Source organism: Protopterus annectens, chromosome 5.part0 (assembly GCF_019279795.1).
Source record: "Protopterus annectens isolate FY-2018-M chromosome 5.part0, PAN1.0, whole genome shotgun sequence".
Taxonomy (NCBI): domain Eukaryota; kingdom Metazoa; phylum Chordata; order Ceratodontiformes; family Protopteridae; genus Protopterus; species Protopterus annectens.
In genome coordinates this window covers 325291078-325315676 of record NC_056735.1, presented here as the reverse complement: position 1 = coordinate 325315676, position 24599 = coordinate 325291078, and the positions used below count along the sequence as shown (strand labels likewise).

Sequence of the window (24599 nt, the reverse complement as noted above, 5' to 3'; positions counted from 1 at the left end):
GGAATAGTGGGAAAGGCACAGGGAAGACCAGGGGTGGGGGGCTACGATTAAGGTCAAGTTAGTGGGGATCAGGACAAAGAATCTTCTGCACTTGGTGTTATGTGGAGAGGCAAAAAAAATAGCAACAAGGCTGACCACATTGACAAAAAATCTGTTCCGCTACTGTTGTGTTGAGGGAACCACTCGTAATGAACAAGGATACAGGTGCTAAACCTGTCTGCCAGAACTGGACTTCCCCAGTATAGATATCTTGCTACCAGAAAGTGAATGGAAGATATTACCCACTGCCACATGCTCACTGCTTCTCGACATAATGGGCAGGAACACATTACCCATTGTTTCTTTTTATACTAGACTACTCGCATGTTGTCCATCTGGATAAAAATAATCCCTAGAGGAAGGACATCCTGAAAGGCTTGCAACATTAGGTGAACTGCCCTCATCTCTAGAACACTGATGTGATGACTGGCCTTAGGAGGAGACCATAAGCCTTTCCCATGCAATGCCGCCCCACCCTAGCTGGAAAGCATTCCTGGTCACTGTAGTTTTGGTGGGGGATACAAATTGACAGCCTTGAGATACCTTGGGTGACTGAATCCACCACCAATGTTTGTCAAACAAATCTAAAAACTCCTGGGTTGGTGCCTGACAGACCATTGCACTGCAAGTGTCCACTGCAGAACTCTCATGTAATATACTGCTAAAGGAACAAGGGTGGATGCCACCACTGATACCAGAAGCTGGAGAACTAGTCCAGCTGGTGACTTTTGACAGGATAGAACCTTTAGTGTCTGGTTGCGCAGAGTGGTCAATCTGTTCTCTGGCAGCCTTGCTATCTGGATTCTGGTACTTAAATGGGCACCTATGAATTTCCAATGTCTGTACCAGAAGAATCTGAGATTTGTCCAGATTTACTGTGATACCAAACTGGGAGTAAAGATGGAACAGGTAGTCCCTGGAATGAATGAGAAGAGGCCTGGTAGGAGTGCAAATACTGCCACACCCTTGAACACCTAGGGCTTTGGTGATGCCAAAGGCAAGGCTCTGAACTGAAAATGACTGGCTTACTGCAGGAACTGGAGAAACCTTCAGGATTACCTGCTCATCATAATGTGGTGGTATGCATCCTGAACATCTATCAAGCACATCCAGTTGTTTTTCCTCAGAGGAAGGATGGACTATACTCTGACCATCTGGAAACTTTGACATACTGACTGAGATGACTAATATCCAAAATTGGTCTGAGGCCACCATTCTTTTTTGGCACCAAAAAATCCTAAGTTCTGGATCTGTGTTGGTCTGGTGGGACCTCCTGGATGACTCGCTTGGTTAACAGGTTTTTATTTCTATAGTGGCTGCTTTTCTTTGAGAGGGTGGAGCACTGGGGAATTAATTTGGTGATGGAGGAAAGTAAAAAAAATGGAATGGAGTACCCTCTAGTTATAATCCTCCGCACCCAGACATTTTCAGTGATGGATGTCCATGCTTCTGAGTGCAGAGACAAGCACCACCCCCACCGTCTCCAAAACACAGCAGTCGAGCAACTGTTCAGGAATGCTGACAAGGCCTGTCAAGGAATGAACGCCTGAAGCCTTAATTCTGTAGGCCTCCTCTGCCACGTGGGTGATGTCTACCATTAGAAATCCAATCTTTGTCAGTGGGGGTTGGTGTCCCTCTTCCAGGACTGCCCTGGAGAACCACAGACTTCCAGAACCACAGTTTCTTACTTCTCTTATTTCTAGAGAAGGACCTCTGAGGGGTAGAAAACTGTATCCCTATGACAAAATGGCTTCTCTAGTTTTGCTCACTTCTAGAGAGCATGTCCTTGACTTTTGCTCTTTAGAGAATTGAACCATCAAAAGTGGCATTTGCAAAGGACACCATGAAAGGATCTACAAAGTCACACAAGAGCATCCAAGCAAGTCTTATTACAGTTGTGCTTGTACCAAAGATCTTGAGACCGCTTCAGTTGCACTGGAGATCAGATGCATGGAGATGTCTGACAGAGACTTTAGAGATGTCAGCTGTGAGTTCACGGTTTTCTTGCACTCTACCCTAAGAGAAATGTCATGAGCTCCTTAATCAGATCTCTCTGAAATCTTACCACATGTGCCAGATAATTAGGCAGAGCTACCTGAAGCGCAAACTTGCTTCCCAAACCTATCCAATGCCCTAGACTCCCTGTTAGGGTGATGGACAGATAAGCTCTCTTCACCCAGCTCCTTTTTGGTGGTTGTCATTACTACCAAAGTGTCCACCGCTGGGCCCTTGCTCCAATGTTGGCGATCCTTCAGTGTAACAAGAAATTTAATAGGTTTATATGGAATAAGTTCTGCCACATCCAGCTATGTCCATGCCCACCAAGAGATTAGATTCACCATCACATCAGCAAGAGGAACCACCCAAGCTGGATACACCATCACATCAGCAAGAGGAACCACCCAAGCTGGATACAAAGGCCTCAAGTAACACTGATTCCTCTTGGGGGGGGGGGGGGCTTTGGATGACCAACTGCCCTTCTGTCTCAAAAGTTCGAGGACCTTCCTAAATGAGACATCCTCAATTGGTGATCTGGGAGACCCTTTCCCTTCAATGAAATCTGTGTCTTCACTGAATGACTACTATGGGGAGTCGACGTGCCTCCTCTTGCATGTATGTATCCAAGGGGCCTCTGCAGTGGGATGCTCTTGAGAGTACTCAGAAAACTTGGAGGAATCCTGAATGTGGACTGTCCCAATGGGATAACCGAGACCAAAGGCCCTTCGCTAGGAGATTTGCAGAACCCAGAAACTACAGGAAGTCCACTCATCAGAAATGTTAAGAACTCTCTTGACCGCCTTGAAGACAGAAGCCAGTGGGGAATACACCACCACCCCAGTAGGAGCCGAAGCATCCAAACTAGGCTGATTCTGGGAACCAAGCTGACTCTGCTATGAGATGGACATCAGAGTCGAGCTATCTAGCATCGAAGCTCCAAGAGTAAGGGAATACTCCAATAACTTTAGAGTCAATCTCCGACTCCCAGAACTGGTGCCGATACTTCCGCTCAAACGATCCTTATGGATTAGGGGAACCCGGAACTGGCTGCATCAGAGATGTCACTGGAGTCGAAGCAGACCAAGACTTCAGAACAGATGAGGACAATTCATATGAGATGCTTGGATCCAAAACCCCTGGAACTGGAAAGCAGACTGGGGAAGGAGCAACTATAGACAGGCGTGACACGCTAAAGCTCACAGGTCTGACAGGGATCAGAGCAGGGAGAACCAACAAATTAATTTTGGTCCTTATCCTATCCATATCTGCTTCTGCCAGGCTTCCAGTAGGCAGGAATGATCTGATGGGGAATAAAGTAAAGGGAGGCCTTGAAGATTTATGCACTGGTCTTGCCTGCCAAAAAGGGGAGTGCAGTAGTCTAGGGGAGACTGGCACTGGCATGGTAGGAGTTTGAGATCCTATAACTACTGGATCTGAAGGAGGCGTCAGAGTTGAGGCTTCGAGAGTTTCAGGCATGGAGCCAAAGAAGCCAAGGACAATGACAAGTACGCAGGGGAATGCTTCCTTGAGTCTTTCCCTTTTCCTTGGGCTTGTCACCACTCTTCCCCCACTTGTGTCTGTCTGATGACTTTCTAGCAAATGGGGAGGCTCCAGAAGTAGACGACATAGCTTTGGAAGGTTCTCTCGCAGGGGCTGGAAGAAGTCCCTTCAGCACAAGTTTATTACGCCATTTCAGGATGGCCCATTGGCCAAAAGCAGTACAAATACTACAATCTTCATCCAGATGGACAACACCCAAACAATATACACACTTCAGGTGGGCATCTAAATTGGGGATCCTTGTGACCCAGGGCATGCATTTCTTAATCCCCGATGGCTTGTTGGCCATCGGGGGGGGATATATATATATATATATATATATATATATATATATATATATATATATATATATATATATATATATATATGTGCACAACAATAATAATGAAGTTACATGAATAATACTAGCAACACAAAACTATTCTGAAGGTAACAAATCTACACAACCAAGGAAAAGGCACCAAATGTGTGAGGAGAAGAAAAAAGTTTTTTTTCCCCTAATTAAGGGAGCTACGCAAGGAGTAAAAAAAAAAAAAAATTATACAATAACAGAAAGGCTATATTTTCCAAGAAATAAAAAGATGTACCTAAATGTATACGAAAGTTATACAATTTAGTTGAGCCTGAGTGAAGGAATCACATTTGTTATCGATGAGTGGCAAACAAGATCTAAGGTAATGAGGGGAATTGCAGGGGGATATGGGTAAGGAGAGGAGCCTGAGCCAAGGATCCTAAAGTTTAGAGTGGCCAAAGTCAGATCTGAAGACCCATCTACTGAGGAACAGAAGGAAGAGACATCTGACCTACTATTTTGTTATCTTTGAACATTAAGCTTAAGACAACTTACTTTTCCTTGAAAGAAGAAAAATAAAAAATATTTATTTTCTTAGTTATGATTTTTGTTCAATCATTGGCTGAAAAGGTTATAAAAAAAGCTGTTAAGATGCACCTCAGAGCATTTCGAGAAATCTAGCAACCCCCCAGGCCCTGAGGTTAAATTCAGATTCTTTCTCCAAATATTTCTATTGGAGTCTTGGCCAGTTAGGGTGTGTTTAAAGGACGACTTGTAAATAGTCCATGAAATGGCTATAATGAGTGGGTGCTGAGGCAGTTAATAGATGAACAGTACTAATCCATCTGTTTCATCACAGGTAATGGGTATTGACCTATGATGATAGAGCCCCACTCATCCAGTTGCTTCCTGCAGTCCCCCATCAGAGCCAGGGGATACCGGCTCTTTCAGTCTGGTATTCCATTTGTTTTCACATTTGCTAAAATCACTCTCAAACCCACTCCACTCCTTAGAATAAGCTGCTCTCCAGTTTCCCTACAACAAAGCATTTTACAGTGCCTTACTTTGCCTGTGATTTCTTACTTCACACAGTCAGATATTCTGTAATTCATTTCTTAATTTCTATTGCAGTTCTTCTGAACAGTAAAAACCACATGTACAAAGTGCTGCATATCATAGATATTTAGTCTAACAATTTACAAAGTGATAAATCTGCTAAGTTTTTTCTTTCCTCACCTAATCTAAATTCTTTGACCTGTTTTAGAACTCACACCTTAACAAAATCAACTTTAAATGCAAACATGCAACTCTGTACTGAGAGGGAAAATAAAACTTTATTCCTCAAGTCTACTGGTTAATGCCTTTTAAGGACGAAAACAATTTTCACTCTACTACATTTCTTAAACAGAGCTCATTCTGCTAATGAATCATGAATTAAGCATCTTATTACATTTTCAAAGCTAGATTATTTTAAACCTGGGTAGAAGACTAGATGTGAACTGCATACATGTTATACACATTGTTTTTACTTTATTTATATCTGTTTTCCATGACAGCACTCTAGTAAAAACTGACCATCATCAGGCACAGCCACGATGAACAAACATCAATAACAGTAAAATATATGTAGATAGAATAAAGTTTAAAATGACATAAGCATAACACTGCATGTACAGTACTTATTTGCAACCAGTCAAGATTTAAGTATAAATAATTCTGTCTGAATACTATCAAGTATATCTTTTATTATTAGTATTATAGATTCATAGATTAGCACTAGACTAATAGCCCTTGTGGGCCATTTTTAAGCCTAGCCAATTACCCCATGTGAGAATCAAACCCTGCACCTTGTGTCTGCAAGGTAAACACCTTAACCATTCTGCCATCATCCCACTATTCTTATAAAAACAGCACCTTCTAAAATGCAAACTGCAATACCAAAATGATACATGGTTTGTATCTGAATAACGTGAACATTACTTATAAACACTGAATACAGACTACAATGTCATGTTACAGAGTTCTACTTCCCATACTACTAGATAATAACAATAATATGTCATTAGATTAAATATTGCCAGGGAGCATCTAAACTTAAGTCCTCAGGAGTAATTGTATCATACTTCATACTAGCCTTGCCTCCAAGGTACTGAATATCATAAGTGTATCCTCTTCCAGAAACAAAACTGTTTATTCTAACATAATAAATTTAAAGGTTGAGCTCCAATTCTGCTTATTTTTATTAAAGGAAAAACAATGTACCCTCAGCAAAACATTTTTCACTTGGATGGGCAACAATAAAATTATCCAGTTATTTCTAATAATACACTGAAGACTTGTGGGAAAGTACAGAATTTCACTACAACTACTACTCACAATCACCAAAAGTTCTCTCTCACACGGATGGTTGCAGAAAGCACAGTTGTGTACACTTACCATAAATGTAGATGTTCGAGTGTATTCACTGCTGCAGTCATCACATTTGGGTTATCTGCTTGCAGTAGCCCCTCAGTTGGCCTGATTGTCAAAGTCTTGGGTCCTGCGTCAGTTGCTGCCTCATCTTTCATGACGTCAGGTAGTGAGGACTATAAAGCATGCAGCCGACGTCATTACATCAGTTTTTCTTGCCCCAGATGTCAGGTGCCCTCTTAATGGGAAGCAATTAAATATATACAAGGTTATACCTCCAACAAAAAAGCAATTATACCAGAAAGCTTTAAAGTATAGTAAAGGAGAATAGAGGTATAGCCAAAAGAAGTCAGGGGGCTGGAGGGAGGGTAAGCAGGACTGCAACAGTGAATACACTCAAACATCTACATTTATGGTAAGTGTACACAACTGTACTATGTTCTTTGTGTTTCACTGTTGCAATCATCACATTTGGGTAGATTCCCAAAGCTAAGGATGGGAGGAGGAATTTAGATAGCATTAGGACCAGCTATAAGGCCCTGCAAGACTGCAGTGGCAAAGCCAGCTCTGGATTTAGAGAAAATTGGCAAATGGTAATGCTTGGTGAAAGTATGTACAGAACTCCAGGTAGCAGCTTCTAGGATGTCTCTGGTAGGGACACCACTGAGAAAGGCTGTAGAGATAGATGCAGCCCTGGTTGAATGGGGTCTAATCCCCTGTGGGATAGGTTTTCCATGGTGCTTATAACAGAAATGAATGCAATGGCCTATCCATTTAGAAATGGTTTGCTTTGGAATAGCCTTCCCCTCTGCCCCTGCAGCAAATGCCACCAGCACTTGTTCAGACTTCCTTTGAGGTTTAGTCCTGTCCAAGTAAAATCTAAGTTGTCTGTGCACATCTAAGGAGTGCAGTATCCGTTCCCTTTTGTTCTGTGGATTAGAAAAGAAGGTTGGCAAATGAATGGACTGATTAAGAGCCACACTGGATACCACCTTGGGCATGAAAGAGGGATTGGTCCTGAGGGACACCCTATCCGCATGAAAGATGATGAAAGGCTCCACTGCCATAAGTGCCTCTAATTCAGATACCCTTCTTGCTGAAGTGATTGCTAAAAGGAAAGCTGTTTTCCAAGAAAGGAATTTTAACACTGCAGTTGCAGCTGGCTCAAAAGGAGGAAGAGTGAGTTTTTCCAATATAAAATTAAGGTCCCAGGCTGGAGTTGGGGCTCTCCTGGGTGGTCTTAAGTTTTTGGCCCCTCTGTGGAACTGCTTGAGCAGTGGGTGAGAAAAGAGGGGTGGATTCTGTGTTGTAATGAGCTGAAATGGCTGAGGCGTGAATTTTGATGGAGGAAAAGGAAAGGCCCTTGTGAAGCATCTCAGTTAAGTATTGAAGAATCTTAGGTAAATTGGGTACTGCTGTGGCCATCCCTTGAGTTTGGTTTCGGGCACAGAATCGTTTCCATTTTTCAGCATAAGATTTTTTAGTACTAGGCCTCCTTGTCTCCAAAATGACATCCAACACTTGTTTACTGAGGGATGGTAAAGGAGAGATTTTGTAATTAGCCAGGCTGCCAAGTTCAGGATTTGAAGTTGGGGGTGCAGAATCTGGCTCTCCTGCTGAGACAGCAGGGTAGGGGTCTGAGGTAGGTGCCATGGGGCCAGCTGTGACACACTGCACAAGAGGGGGTACCAGTGTTGGCGTGGCCAGTCTGGTGCAATCAATATCATTCTTGGTGTGTCCTGTTTGATCTTTAGTAGTACTTTGGAGAGGAGAGGCAGAGGAGGAAAGGTATAAACTGATAGATTTTTCCAGCTGAAAGACAGAGCATCTACTTTCCAAGCTTGTTTGTGGGGAGTCCTTGTGCAGAAATTGTCCAATTGGTAGTTCTGGGAGGAGGCAAACAGGTCTATATCTGAGTTCCCCCATTTGTTGATCAACATGTTGAAAATCTTTGGTTCCAGTTTCCACTCGTGTGGGTCCATACGATTTCTGCTTAGTTCGTCTGCCAGTGTATTTAGTTTTCCTGGCAGGAATTGAGCCTGTAGAGGCACTTGGTAGCTCAAGGGTGTGTTCCACAGAGCCATGGCTAGTCTGCAGAGGGGGTAACAATAGGTACCCCCCTGCTTGTTTATGTACCACATGGTCCTTGAAGGCTGTCAGAGCATTCTGTACAGCTAGCATTTCTTTTTGATTGATATGCAGGTGCATTTGACTTGGGTTCCATTTGCCCTGAATGCACTTCCCTGCCAGGTGAGCCCCCCATGCATAGTCTGATGCGTCTGTTGTTAGGGTTTGGGCAGCAGGGGGTAGAGTGAATGGTAGTTCCCTTGTTTTGGTGGCAGGCCTCTGCCAACCAAAGGAATTCTAACCGTAGGCAAGGTATGATAGGAATCATTGCTTCTAGATCCTGAGAATGTTGACACCATAGGCTTTTTAGATACCACTGTAGTTTCCTCATATGCAGTCTTGCATATGGAATCAGTAGAATGCACGAGGCTATGAACCCCAAGGCTTGCAGTATTTGCCTTGCAGATAGCAGGGTTTTTGTGGCCACTTGTTTGAAGTAAGTTATTGTTTCTCTGGCATGAGGAAAGCCATCTAGGAAGTTGTGTTCAAGCTTGCTCCCAGGAATATAATTTGTTGACGAGGTACCAGATGTGATTTCTTTTAGTTTATGGTGCACCCCAGACAAGTTAAAACCTTTTGTACAAATGCCAGATGATTCAGAAGTATATCCTGGCTTTCTGTCTGAATTAGACAATCATCCAGGTATGGGTATATTTGAATATTTCTTTGCCTAAAAAATACAATGACTGGAGCTAGGCACTTTGTGAATACCCTGGGCGCAGTAGATAAGTCAAAGGGCAGTGCAGCCTGCTTTGAAGGGTAGGTATTTTCTGCAAGATTCCCTGATTGGGATATGCAGGTAGGCTTCCTTTAAATCCAGTGTTGCCAACCAGGCATCTTTGCCTATAATGGGAAGCAACTGGTGAAGAGTTAGCATCTTGAATTTTGGAATCACCAAAAAGGTGTTTAGGGTAGACAGGTCCAGGATAGGATGCCATGAGTTGTCTTTTTTGGGTACCAGGAAAAGTCTTGAGTAGAAATCTTGTCCCTTTTCCTCTTTTGGTACAGTTTGAATAGCCTTTAATCTTAAGAGAGAGAGTACTTGCTTTTGAGCCTCTGCCCACTGATTTGAGGGTAGATCTGGCCAACCGTTTGGGGTTTGTAACGTGTGGAAGTGAAATCTGTATTCTTGGGAAACTATGTTTAAAACCCATTTGTCCTGGTTAATGAATTCCTAGTTTTTTGCTTGCAGAGCAATCTTTCCCCCTAAAGGAGCAGTCAGCTGAGAAGTGCTTGGAAGGTTTAAAGTTAAGTCATTGAGGCAGCTTACCATAGGGGGGAGTCTTACTACTCCCTGATTTGCAAGTGGGAGCCCCCCACTGCTTAGTCCTGTGCGTACCCTGGGACTGAAGCCTGGGTGTTCTGCAGGTTTTGGGTTTGAACTGAGAAGGCCTGGAAGAGGCAGGAAAGGACCAATGTTTTGAGGGCCAATGCCTACTAAATCTAGGAGGCTGCACTTGTAAGAAATCTTTAATAGCTTGCATAGATTTAGCTTTTTCCTCCATCTTTTTAAGAACTACTTCTGCTTTGTTGCCAAACAGGCGGTCCTGATTTAAAGGAGCATCCAGCAATTTAGTTTTAACATGATCTGGCAAAAATGGTTCCTTAAGCCTTAAGCCAAGCATGCCTTCTAAGTACAGACCCGGTGATAGCAGCCCTGCAAGATGCCTCTAGTGAATCAAAACCACATTGCAAAGTATGTTTTCCAACATGTTCAACAGAATGCATTAAATCCTGTAAATCCTTATTTTCAGCACAATCAGGAATCAACATCATTTTCTGTTTAAGCAATCCAATAATATGCTGCTGATACTTTAACATATGAAACTGGCAATTTAAGGCCCTGATGGCCAAGATTGCAGAGGTGTATACCTTCTTACCCCATCAATCCTGGACCCTGGAATCTCTATCAGAGGAGGTAGAATTTTGGAAGTAGTAGCCTTAATGCCCTTCGGTCCCTGTGAAATGGTCTCAGGATCCACAGTAGGATTTTTAAAAAGGAACTTGTGAGAATCAGGAACCCTGTAATATCTATCTGGGAGCAGGAGGTAAAGAGTCAGGGGCCAAGCTAGATTCCAAAAAGGCATCATCAACAATGTCCAGCACAGGAGGGATAGCTAAAGGCCTGTGTTGGGGCAGGAGTAAGAAGTCTCTAAGCCTCTTTTTAGAATCAGAGTAATCCTGGCTTTCCCAGTGAAAATGCTCCCTGACAGTATGCAAGGTTTCACCAAAAGAAAAATCCTCTGTGGGAGAAGCAGAGGGAATGGAGTCCTCTGCATCAGAATCCTCATAGGTAGATAAGGGTAAATCCTAGTCATCAGAGGAGACAGAAATTTCAGAATACTGGTCAGAAGTATCGTAAGCAAATTCAGTCCTAGGTCTCTTAGAGGGGGAAGTTTGGCTTCCCCTGATTAAAGTAATAAGGTCTTCAGCCATTATTTGTTTTTTTAGGCATAGAGGCCTGAGCATGCGGTCTGGGCATCGTTTCCTAGATATGGTTCGAGTTTTAGGCCTACAAGAAGAAGATGGCGTTGGTTTAATATGCAAGTCAGTAGGCCTGAATACACCCTCAGGAGCCGGTGCCTGCACAGTGGCTCTGGACCCATCCAAGGTAGAGACATCCACAGGTTCCATAGTTGAAGCATCTCGCGGCATACTGGACTCCGAATGGGTCTCAGTAGAGGCCTGTGAATCTGAAGTAGCGGGTATCAGGGGCTGCGAAAACACCTCACTGAGTACCGGCGAACTGGCGACTAGCTTAGGAGAAGCGTCGTCGGCAGCTTTGGACCTAGGTGGGCTGTCTCTGTCTTTATCTTTGTGTTTTTTCAGAATGTTGGTAGTCGGGTGGCTTACCGAAGACATATCTGGATAATTAAACTGAGTACCAAAATATTTAGAAGCGAAAATGTACCGACGACGAATAGTTTGTGGATTAAATAAGGCACAAATCCAACAGTGAGGTACGTCATGGTCAGGGCCTAGGCAAGGAATACAGTACGAATGAAAATCTTTATAAGATATTTGCTTTCAACAAGAAATACAATTATTGACTTTTACTGACATCAGATTAGAGCAAGAAAAAAAGCTTCCCCAACGGGGTACTTGGCTTTAGTTGAAGACTTCAGTTCTGAAACTCGAAAATGAAAATTTCAGGAGTCGGCCGACCGGCACTTGCAAACTGCTTCTGCTTCGGGCACCGCATGGCAAGAAAGACTGGTGTAATAGCATCGGCTACATGCTTTATACCCCTGACTCCCTGACGTCACGGAAGATGAGACAGCAACTGACGCAGGGCCCAAGACTTTGATAATCAGGCCAACTGAAGGCTACTGCAAGCAGATAACCCAAATGTGATGACTGCAACAGTGAAACACAAAGAACATCTACATAACGGGCTACTGGAATGAGTACTGATGAGGGAATCCACACAGGTATTCAAGAAGGCATGATATAGGAGGATGAAACTTGCGTAGGAAGGGGAGGTAGGGACAGAGAGGAGATCAGACTAGTCATACTTTTAGTCTCCTTTTGCCCTCAAACAAATGTAATGTGTGCAAAGATGTGGAGATAAAAAGGAAGTCACGTACTCACCATAATGTGCCATCTGTGTTGTCCATTTTCATTCTTCAACTGTTGGATTTGGATGCAGTCCTCAGATCTGACTCAGCTGTTACTTTAACTCATGGCCACTGAAAAGCTCTTGAGCTTCTCCCTTACCGATAATGTATCAACCCCTAACATTCCTTAGATTATTTTTTACTTTTTATTTTTTACTTTTTATTCCTTAGATCTTGTTTGCTGTTTGATAAAGTAGGAAGTACTACTATAACATTCTTAACAGAAGCAGCTACATCTGGAGCTCAACATGAAGGCCAGTAGTTGCTCTCGTTCTAGAAATCAATTGTGAAAAAAGTTGGGGGCTAGTGGGTGAGGAGTTGAAGAAGAATGAAAATGGACAACACAGATGGAATGTTATGGTGAGTACATAGCTTTTTTTATCTGATGTTGTCAATTTTCATTCTAGCCTTAAATGTTTGGACAGAGTCTCCAGATACCTATATTCTTGGGGGGATTCTAAGGAAGGATATTCCTCAGCACAGTTGAGCCAAAGGCTGCTCTTCCCCTCGAGACCAGGTCTAGTTAGTAATGATTAATAAAGACGTGAGGACTGGCCCAAGTAACAGCTGCACATATGCCATCCATGGAAGCCCTAGATAGGAACACTGAAGAAGTTGCCATGGACATAACTGAATGAGCTCTTAGAGGTTTCGGTAAGGATAAACTCAATTTCTTGTATATGGAATGATATGCAATCCATTAGCCATCTGCCTAAAGTTACCTTTGCAACTGATTTTCCCAGTTTAGAATTTGCAAAGGACACAAATAATTTGTCTGTCTTTCTAATTTCTTTCATTCTTTGTAGGTAAAAATGTAATTGTGAACATCCAATAAATGTAACCTATATTCACCTTTGTTTGCAAATTTAGGAAAAAACTGGCAGATTAATGGACTGGCTAATACTGGATTCTGACACCACCTTCGGAAGGAAAAAGCGTTGGTACGTAATGTTACTCTATTTTTATGAAAAAATCAAGTAGGGAAGTTTAAAGGACAATACCTGACGTTCTGAAATTCTTCTAGCAGAGATAATGACCACTAAAGGATAATCTTCCAGGTCAGAAATTTAAGATCACATTTAGCTGCTGGTTCAAACAGGGAATGAATTAAGGCCTGCAGCACCAGATTTAAATCCCATGGTGGAGTAGGATCTTTATACAGAGGTCTCAGAGGGAGGCTGCCTCACAAAAAGGCTTTACAAAATTTAGATGAAGTCAAAGAGGAATCCTAAAATCCAATATAAAAATTAGAGCTCCCTCATTAAAGACTGTCGCCAAAAATTCGAGAACACTTTGTACAGGAGCTGAGAAGGGGTCAGTGCATTTCTGCTGCACCCAAAAATTTATTTATTTCTGTAAAGTTTTCTTGTAGAAGCCTTATGGGAAGACAAAAGTATGGGATGGACAGGGAAAGAGAGCATTGACTGGATATTAATGGAATTGGAGAAGCCATGCTGTTAGCCTGAGGTTTAAGTTATCTGGATGAATCATGCCTGTTGGGTGAGACAGGAGATCTAGAATCGGATGCAGAATTCAAGGTGGGTAAATTAGGCAAGGCCACAGGGAGGGGAACCAAATCTGTTGAGGCCAGTAAGGTCCAATGAGTATGACTGTGCTCTTCAACTTGGCAGCTTTCTGCAGAAATTTGGGGATCAAGGGAATCAGAGAATAAGCATTGAGGAGACTGGGGGCCAATCATGGAGTACAGTGCCCCTTGGTGACTCCCCCAGAGAAGAGATTATGGCAAAGAAGCTGCTGCACTTGTTGTTTAGGGGAGAAGCAAAAAAGACTGCAGCAAGGCTGGCCCCATCGATAGAAAATCATTTCTGTCACATTCATGTTGAGAGATTGTGGACCTGCTCAAATTGTCTGCTATCATGTTGGACTTCCCCAGAATGTGCATTGCTATCAGAAAGGACGACGGTGGCGTGGTGCAGCAATAGTGTTGTCACCTCACAGCAAGAGGTTCTCTGGTTCGATTCTCGGCTGGGGTGTCTTTTGTGCAAAGTCTGCATGTCTTCCCTGCTATCGTGTGGGTTTCCTCCAGGTGCTCCAGTTTCCTCCCATATTACAAAGACATGCGTCTGGAGCATTTCTCCCTGGGCTTCCACTGAAAACTGGCTTTGTTCTTAGTCGGACTTTAACGGTAAACAAATGTTAAATAAAATAAATAAATAAAGCAGCTGGATTAGATCATCCATTACCACACTCTAAGGGCGCTTCTTGACACAAGGGGTAAAGACCTGGTTTCTCCTTGTTTGTTGATGTACCAAACTACTGGTTTGAGTCACAACTTTCTCAAAACAGGGTGAGTCTTGGAAGGCCTGCAATGCTAACAGCACTGTTCTCATTTCCAGGAAATTGATATACGTGCTGGCCTACTCGAGGAACCAAGTGCTCTGGAGTGTTTTCCCCAGGAAGTGCCCCCTCACCCAACCTGGGATGCGTCTGTGGTCACTATGGCTTTAGGTTAAGGGAAAATGAAAGGATGGCCTTGTAGAACATGATCTAATTGAATCCACCACCAAAGGTATTTCTTGCATGCCTGAGTGATTCTTATTTGGGCTGACATTTGATGATAATCGACCATTGTGTCACTAGCATTCATTGAAGAATTCTCTCATGAAATCTTGCTAGGGGGAACTAAAACTATGGCAACTGACATTGACCCCATGGTTTGAATAGTCAGCCGGGTTGAAACTTTCGTATTGTGAGCTATTTTCCTGACTTAGAATCTGATAGTTTGCACTCTTGCTAGAGGAAGAGAAGCTATCACTGATACCATGTTGAACATCTCCAATTTCAATGTTTAAGTCTGTTGCAACTAAGATTTGTTGTAACCGATGGATATCCACTGAAGCAAACAAGTGTGGAGTATGTAATCTTTTGCTCTTATTAGTAGATGCCTGGTCAGGGTAGTAATGAGCCAGTTGTCCAAGTATGGAAACACTTGGAATCCCTGCAGTCTCAAGTGAGCTGCTACCACTGCCATGCTGTTGGTGGACACCCTGGGGGCTGTGGTGAGGCTAAAGGGCAGTGCTCTGAACTGATAATAACAAGCTCCCTGCCAGAAGCGTAAATATCTTCTGAATTGTCTGTTCATTTTTATGTGATAGTATGCATCCTGAAGGTCTATCGAGCACATCCAGTCATCCTTGCCCAAAAAGGGCAGAATGGACTGAACCAGTGACCATCTGAAACTTTGCGTCAAAATGACTTGCTTATGTTGCTGAAATCCAAAATTGGTCTCCAGTCCCCTGTTTTCTTTGGCACCAAAAATAATCCTGAGTAAGTTCCCGACATTATCTAGTCTGATGGAACTTCTTGGATGACTCTTTCTAGCAGCTTTTGCATTACTAATTCTGCTGGTTTCCTCTGTCTGGGTGGGAACATCAGGGAATTTGTTCACAGATGGAGGTGGAAGGGGAAAATGGAATTATATAACCTCTGGAAATAACCCTCTGCACCCAAGTATATTTTGTTAGATCTAGCCAGGCTCTCTGGTGCAGGGATAGTCGACCCCAGAATGCCTTCAGAGGGGAACAATTGGGCTTCCTTTCAGAAAAGCTGATAGGGTCTTATCAGAGAAAAAATCTCTGGACCCTTGGTTCTGTGGGCCTCCTCTGCCTCATGGGTGTTGTCGTCTGAGTTTCACCTCTGCCCTGAGGGGAACCATCTCCATGTGTACCCTGGAAAGGACCCCGGGATTTTCTGAACCACATTTTTTGTCCTCCTCATTGATTCCTAGAAAAGTATCTTTGAGGGGGTCAAAAATGTACCCCCACCGCAGAGAGGGTCTTTCCATCCACAGAGAGGGTCTTTCCATCTTTTTCACACCTGGAGTGTGTGTCCTTCACTTTTGGGCCAAACAACGAACTGCCGTCAGAGGGTGCATTGACGAACGAGGACCTGAAAGGCTGCACAAAACCACATAAGCACATCCAGGCATGCCTCTTAATGGAAACGCCTGAACCCACTGCCCTTGAGGCAACTTTGGGTGCATGCGAGATAAGTTTCATGGATGAATTTGAAATAGGTTAAAGGGTAGCTAACTGAGAGGCCATAGATGACTGAGCCTCAACAGTAGTTGTCCCTGAAAGGGATTTTGAAAATTCTTTGATCAAGTCCCTTTGTCTGGTAATGTCTGCCAAATAGTTTGGCGACCCAAGGGCAAAGGTTGCTGAAGCATATACATGCTTTCCAAATCTGTCCATCATGCTAGACTCCCTGTTAGGGGGAAGAACAAAGGAACTTTGCTCAGCAAGTTCCTTCTTGGTAGCCGCCACCATGACCATAGCATCCACGGGAACCCCTTAACTCCAGAATTCCTTCCTGACAGGTGGAGCCAGAATCCATTCTAGCCTCTTAGGGACTGGCCCAACTGAATCAGGTTCCTTCCATGCCCACCTACAGACCAAATCAATAAGCTCATCAGCGGGTCGAGTAGCCCAGGAGGTAGACAGGCCAGCTCCAAAGCTTCTGAAATACTGATTCCTCTGGTGAAGGGTTGCTGGAGGACCAACAACCTCTCTGTTTAAGGATCTCAAGAATGTCTCCAAATGAGACGTCTTCCAGAGGTGATCATGGGGACCCTTCTTCATTGAAACCAGTATCCGCAGTGACGGATTCTTGTAGGGAGTCCAAATGCCTCCTCTTGCACTTTCGGTTCAGAGAAACTTCCTTGGTAGAATGTTCCGGTGAAGTATACTGTAAAACCCTGTTGGGCGATCTGGAAGCCTTGAGCTGGCTGTTCCTATGGAGTAAAATGATGTGGATCTAAGTGCAGACACATCTGGGAACCATATGGGAGATCTGGGAGAGTTGAATCTGTTTGTCTCACTACAGCAAAGAAAACTCTCGTTACCTCAAAGGTAGGTCACTCCGGGGAGAAGGACGATAACGGATCTGAGAAGGCAGGCTTCTGGACCGTTGCTTTCTTCTGCCACAAGAGCAATCTCCCCGAGGCAGAAGTCAGAGCTGAGGTGTCCAATGCTGAGGTTCCAAGGGGCAGAAATGGCTCAGGAAACTTCAGAGATGACTCCAATGCCTCAGATCGGACAAGTCTGCTTTGGTTCCTAGAGTCATCTGGATCAGAAGATGTTGGAGTTGGTACACTCAGAGAAAGCTATGTATCCAAAGTACAGTGCAATGAAAAAGTATTTGCCCCCTTCCTGATTTCTTATTTTTTTGCACGTTTGTCACACTTAAATGTTTCAGATCACCAAATGTAAATATTAGACAAAGATAACCCAAGTAAACACAAAATGCAGTTTTTAAGTGATAATTTTATTGATTAAGGAAAAAAAACTATACAAACCTACATGGCCCTATGTGAAAAAGTAATTGCCCCCTAAACCTAACAACTGGTTGTGCCACCCTTACTAGCAACAATTGCAATCAAGCATTTGTGATAACTGGTAAGGAGCCTTTCACACTGCTGTTGAGGAATTTTGGCCCACTCTTCTTTGCAGAATTGTTTTAAGTCAGCCATATTGGAGAGTTTCCGAGCATGAACCACCTTTTTAAGTTCATGCCACAGCATCTCAATTGGATTCAATTCCCGACTTTGTCTAGGCTACTCTAAAACCTTCATTTTTTTTTTTTTAAGTCATTCAGAGGTGGACTTGCTGGTGCGTTTTGGATCATTGTCCTGCTGCAGAACCCAAACGCACTTCAGCTTGAGGTCACAAACTGATGGCCAGACACTCTCCTTCAGGATTTTTTGGTACAGAGCAGAATTCATGGTTCCATCAATTACAGCAAGTCATCCAGGTCCAGAAGCAGCAAAGCAGCCCCAGACCATCACACTACCACCACCATGTTTGACTGTTGGCATGATGTTATTTTTCTGAAATGCTGTGTTACTTTTACGCCAGATGTAACAGGATGCACACCTCCCAAAAAGTTAAACTTTTGTTTCGTCAGTCCACAGAATATTTTCACAAAAGTCTTTGGGATCATCAAAAGGTTTTTTGGCAAAAGTGAGATGAGCCTTTATGTTCCTTTTGGTCAGCAGTGGTTTTCGCCTTGGAACTCTGCCATGCATGCCATTTTTGCCCAGTCTCTTTCTTATGGTTGGGTCATGAACACTGATCTTAACTGAGGCAAGTGAGGCCTGCAGTTCTTTAGATGTTGTTCTGGGTTCTTTTGTGACCTCTTGGATGAGTTGTCGCTGTACCACTCCTGGAAAGGTTCACCACTGCTCCATGTTTTCTCCACTTGTGGATAATGGCTCTCACCGTGGCTCATTGGAGTTCCAAAGCTTTAGAAATGGCTTTGTAACCTTTTCCAGACTGATATATGTCAATTACTTTGTTTCTCATCTGTTCTGGAATTTCTTTAGATTGTGGCATAATGTCTTCCTTTTTGGGATCTTTTGGCCTACTTCAATATGTCTGACTGGTTCCATTTAAGTGACCTCTTGATTCAACAGGTCTGGCAGTAATCAGGCCTGAGTGTGGCTAGTGAAACTGAACTCCTCTTTCCCAAAAATGTGATTAATCACAGTTACTTCATGATTTAACAAGGGGAGCAATTACTTTTTCACATAGGGCCATCTAGGTTTGGATATTTTTTTTCCTTAATAAATAAAATCATCACTTAAAAACTGCATTTTGTGTTTACTTGGGTTATCTTTGTCTAATATTTGTCTAATTTAAATTTGTTTGATGATCTGAAACATTAAGTGCAACAAACATGCAAAAAAATATGAAATCAGGAAGGTGGTAAATACTTTTTCACTGCACTGTATCTTCAGATCTGAGCCAGACGGACCAGGAACGTTCAGATCCAGGGACTCTGAAACAGCTAGTTGGATCAGAGAAGAAACAGCTAAAGGTGGTGTGGTAGTTGGACAGGTTTCTTGACCCAAGGGGGGCTGGAGCCGGAAGAATACCCACCTGTACCGAGAGGAAGCTGGTCATCATTCTGTCCACATCTTCTTTGGTCAAATTACTGGAAGAACAAGGTGAGACCAGCGAAGGTTACTTGGAATGGCGTCTCTCTAAAAAAGGAGGGGGAACCTGGAAGGTACCAAGTCCAATTACAGTGAGTGCCTTGTCAAGGTAGGATCTTAGGATCCAAACAGAGTGGATTTGTAGATTTTTTGGTTGGATCTGAAAGAAAGTGGATCAGAACTGGCTTTGAATTTTTTCTAGGCAGCTCCAAAGATGGAGTAGATGAAGCAGGTGATCTCTGAAACTTAGTCAAAGACTCCTTAGATTTATCTTGGGGGACTGAGCCCCAGAAATGGCTTCCCAAAGGCTGAAGGAAGTAATCCTTTTAATATCAATTTATTCTATCTGCTACAGACTATGAATAGAAAAAACACTTATCGTTAGAGGACTCAACAGCTCAGGCTGACCACGGTTTTTCACAAAAAGCTGCAAATGAGATCTGGGGTATGTTAGGGGTTGGTGCATTATGGGTAAGGGAGAAACTTGAAAGCTTTTTGGTGGCCATGGGCTAAAGTAACAGCCAAGTCGGATCTGAGGATAATGCTCATCATCATCATATTAAGCTCTGATCATGAGGTACCAAAAACCTTCTACTGTAGATTGTGGCCATTCTAGCAATGGCCGGATGCTCCTTCATACTGAAATCCATGAGTTTCAAAATGAGCAACTTAAGTATCAGGCAATCTTTGTGTTCGCCTCATCTGCAAAAGTCTGTCTTTCAACAGAGTGCAAGATTTCCTGCTATCCATTAATTTCATTGTCAGAATTATTTTGTATAGGGTAAAGAACATGCACTTGTGCAGGTTGCCACTGATATTAGCTGTCCCCATGATTAATTATCCTAAGCCATTGATGTTAGCTTCACAATGATCTTCTTCAGATCACAACTCCTCTTTGCCAAACAGGACAGCATACTTCTCAGTCACATGTGACACCAATGGATTAAAGTCTGTTCTTAATTGATGTCCTCAATCATGTGCATTGAGTGAGTAGCCTCACACACAATACTACTGACAGAGGCCAGCAAGGTTCTAGAGTCCAACTCCTCTTTCTCTCATCTTCACGGACCTTCCACTTAACTATGGGGGCTACACAGCAGTCATAACATACATTAATTGCTCAATGTTTTGCAGGCCCCTCCACACTTCCAAACACACTACCACGGCATTCATAATGACCTTTAGCAGCTGTGGTGGCTACAAGCTGAAATCTTCGTTTGTACATGATAAAATGGGCACTCTTCCAACCTTGCTACCAACATCTTTCCCCATGAACCTATACCATCCAAAACAGTACTCTCATTAAGCAAATCAGCAACTTCTGCTGCCATAGCTTTATTAAAATAATCTTTATTTCAACATATTATCAGATTAGTTTTCATGTCTACTAGCGGTAAACTGGATTTGTTGCATCATGTGGAGCTTTGTTCCTTTTCAAACCAGTATACCCTGATCTGTCATAGCTTTGCATCCCAATATTTCTAGATATCATTTAAATTAAGAATGTTTAAGGCAAAAAATACATTAGCTCATTTATAAGTGTCAGCTTGTACATTATGAATTACAGTACTCAAGAATATTTTGAATTAATGACATGCTATACAAGTGTGTGGAGAGACCTCATAATTCCAGAAACTATGCCAGCGATGCAAACATCTCAGCTAAAGTTTGCTATGACAGCCTCCATCAGAAATCATACCTCTGTCTCCTTCAGAAAGTACATTCTTCCTTGCATAGTCCCAGTCAAATATGAATCGATAATAGCACAGCTGGGTGTATAAGGCTTTGTCCGGATACTGAAAAAAAAATGTATTAATTCAGTCCTGCTTGACAGGAATACATTGAATAAAACCATAGGATTTATTATTTATTTCTATTTGATGACTGGTTAGGTGAGCTGGTCAACTGACTTTTTCCAGCCATGGCCAAGACTTATTCAGTAATAAACAATAAAAACACTTAAAACAATGCATAATTAAATACCAGTGTATACAGTTATACTTCAAGTAGTAATATGAGTTCACAATCATAGCTGCCTTTCCACCATTTACATCAGTTTGATAATCATCATAGCATAGTAGCTAGAAGTACAGTACCAGGCAGAATCTCAACACTAACAAGATAAATACAATGCAAAATAAACTTTTTGTACAGTGTGGCAATATTACATTTTTTTGCTACTACAAAGTCACACTTTTTAATGCACTTCAGAGTTTACACTGGATGCAACATGTAAATGGAACTCATCGCACTGTCATAGGCAACTGCTTGAATGGACTGAAGGTGTCTGCACAGCCATACACCAATGCAGCCCTGACCAACAGTGATCATGTAATGAACTAGCAAAATAAATAAATTAAATAAAACAATACAATGTTATGACACTGAGCTAAAGAGAGGAACTGAAAAAGTTTGTTCCCTAAATTATCTGCTTAGGAGATGAAAACTTGGAACTGAGCATGGGGGGGTGGTGAGGGCTCTGAAAAAGTATATAAATGCAAAGAATTTCATACTTATGTATATGGTTATTTTATTATGTTTGTGTGCTTAGCATATGCCTATGTAAAGGAAAATCACATTTTCTTACCCATATCACTATGCATTACATTTTGCATTATGATTAGTATATGTCTATGCTTCTGAATGTTTTCTTTTTCAGGCAATCATGTACTACTAAATGTATTTTTAAATTACTTGCTTTATTGCACTTCATCTGTATTTTCAATGTATTTGGCATTTGACTGATTTGTATCTTGTTTTGCCCATTTTGCCTTAGTCTTGGCTTCAAAGGGTCCTCAGACCAGTCCATCTACTCAGTTAACAAATATTTAATAAATAAAATAGTAAAATAAATTAACCTGGGCCACAGATACAGCGTACCTCACAGGGACCAGGAACTTCAAGTACTCCCATGGTTAGCTGGATTGTTAAGGTTTCCTGCTCTCTACTTGAAAACTCTTACTAAAACCCAGTGGCGGATTTAAGCTTTGGAGCAGGGGCGCGCACCCCCTCCTTTTTGCTAGAACACGTGCAGTATAGCCTAGTGAAATAAAAGCTTTTCTAACTATGTGTTGAAATCTGACTAAACCGGTACAAAATTGAGGGAGTATTCCTCTTATTTCTAATTTGGTGATACATTTTTCAACCCATGTTAGTTAGTTATGTGGGGACTGTGCCAGCTCAGCTACAGAGGGATGAAGCCATGATTCTGACTCAGGTGATCCCTTTAGTGTCATGAGCACATGATGAAGCTAGCATCAGTGTGGAGGGATGGTGACTTTTGGTGCAGTCTTTAGATGTGCATTTGGCTCACCAAGCTGGAAATATGGAAGACTTTATTAGCTGCTGCACAGAAGTATGAATATGTATTAGGATATTAGGAGGTGTAGTGGCCCCTTTGATTATGTGGTTCACACAAAAAGTGGAGGGGCTGGGACTTAACACTCTCATTATTGTGATGTTGATGTGGGCATAATCACCTCCTATGGCTGCCTGGATGTCAGCCTCTCCAGAGTTGGAGTGGCCTAATTGTCAGCAGACATGGAGCAAAATACATGCAAAAAAAATGTGGATCTGTGACATACTGCAATCTGCAATAAAAGGCACTTGCCTTGTGGATACAACTCATCTAGGGTAAAGTCTAGGATAATGTACATGGAGAGGTACTTACCTGCTTTTTTTACCTAAGACAGCTGTACATTTGCACTAAAAAGTCTACTTTGGTTTTGCTATTTCATGAAATGATTAGTATTTTTATGTATATTTGCTTAGTGTGGATGGGGAGAGCAACATTTTGTTGGGGGTATGGCCTTCAGTTGGGGGGGGTGCCATACGAGTGTCTCATACTGGGCTCCATATGGCCTAACTACTCTTCTGCATGCAGCTAATCCATATGGATTATATACATGGGTATATCTCAGCTGTCTGTGGCTGGCATACTACTGTCAAAAATGTAAAACTACTGTAGGTTATGTAGCTTACAGGTGATGAACTGGCTGGTTGTTGTTTACAATATGGGCTGCAGTACTTAGTGATCATAGCAAAAGTAAAATGAATATTTTAATCTTTAATATCCATTGGCAGCACAGAGGAGGCCGTTTGTTGTTATTGTTTTTCTGGTATCACAGTGCACTTGTGCTGTGCCCAGTTTGTGGCATAATGGTTCCAGACTGACAGTTGGGTTCAGTGAAGTGCGATTTCTATAATGATTCTAGAAAATGTGTACATATGGCTGACTGAGTTTATATCAGTGCAGAAAACTGGAAATCATCACTTGGCTCTCTGATTCAGATTTTTTTGACGGGGGACACGCTGTCTGATACTAATTTTATGTGAATTTCTTACAAGTCCTATTAGAAGGTGGCATTACTGTTTTGCTTTTCTATAAGTGACAAAGATTAAAATGTGACAGATGGTTCTGTGACAGATCTTTCTACATTTGGAAAAACGTACCGTTTCTGTAAGTACTGCAAATATATCTGTGTTTATGGATGACATTTTGTGTGATTTTTTTTTTTCTTCTTTTGAGACCTGCTGTTTTAGAACTGAATTCATTACTAATTTGTTTATACCAATTAGAGGGGATGTGCTTGGGGGACGACGACACCCACAACAGAAGTTTTTCATTTTGCAAAAACAGTCCATGAAAAATTCATCTGATGCAAGGATTTGCACAGTTTAATAACTTGTGACCCAGAGTTCTTAATCAACCACATAAGAATATTACTACTTTTTGTAAATGTAGACACTGACACCACACATTAAGAATAGAGAAGATTTTGCCAACTTCAAGTCACTAGACAACCACAAGCAAAAAAAGAAGGCACCTTGTCTCCCAAAGTTTTTCTTGCAGTACTGGCAAAACTGAAAGTCAGACCTCAAAAAAAGTTATAGCCATTGGGCAACAATGAAAGCCGGACAGCAAAAAAGTCATAGCCATAAAACTTACAAAGGGAAATTAATATATACTGAAGAATGGATGAAAATGTTACATAAAAACTCAAGTGCACACTATGCAGTATGAAAGAAATGAACAAATGTTAAGGAGTCATCTTTGCCTATACAGTTGTGCTTGAAATCCATGTTCTGGTAGTGGCAAAGATGAACAAGGCAGACAGCTGAGAACAGCTTCTGTGGTAGTCCACTTAAGAAATTCACTAGATTTACTGAACAAAAATATCCCCAAAATAAGACCTAAACTACATCACCAAATAAGAGAACAGCAGGTAAATGGAATACTCAGCAAGCAACCAAAAAGGGTGAGAAAGGAGCTTATATCCAAGTCTTTTTTCATCTCTGCAGTGGGCAGCCCACTCTAATGATATAACATCTTACAAAAAAGAAAAATGCCTCCTAAAAGTTACCTGTCGAATTCTGAGACAGAATTAAGTATTGAATACTCCTGTGCGACACATGATGCTCAGGAGAAAGTAACAGAATCTCATCCAGTGACAACCAGCTTTCTTGACCAAGTAATTTGCTATCTTCTAGAATGTGCCATGCCTATACAGAGTCATAAAAACAATATCTGGTTTACAAGATGTTGATGGACAGTGTGTGTGTGTGTGTATGTATATATGCCAATAACCGCTTGGGAAAATGT

General features: G+C 42.1%; 1 protein-coding gene across 1 annotated transcript in view; it reads right to left on the bottom strand.

The window, feature by feature from the left end:
* Nucleotides 1-24599, bottom strand: part of POLA1 (DNA polymerase alpha 1, catalytic subunit) — a 3104727-nt gene that overhangs the window by 346836 nt on the left and 2733292 nt on the right. The window contains exon 36 of the mRNA XM_044072304.1: nt 20697-20793. Coding sequence (XP_043928239.1) covers nt 20697-20793 — 97 coding nt within the window. The remainder of the gene's footprint in view (nt 1-20696; nt 20794-24599) is intronic.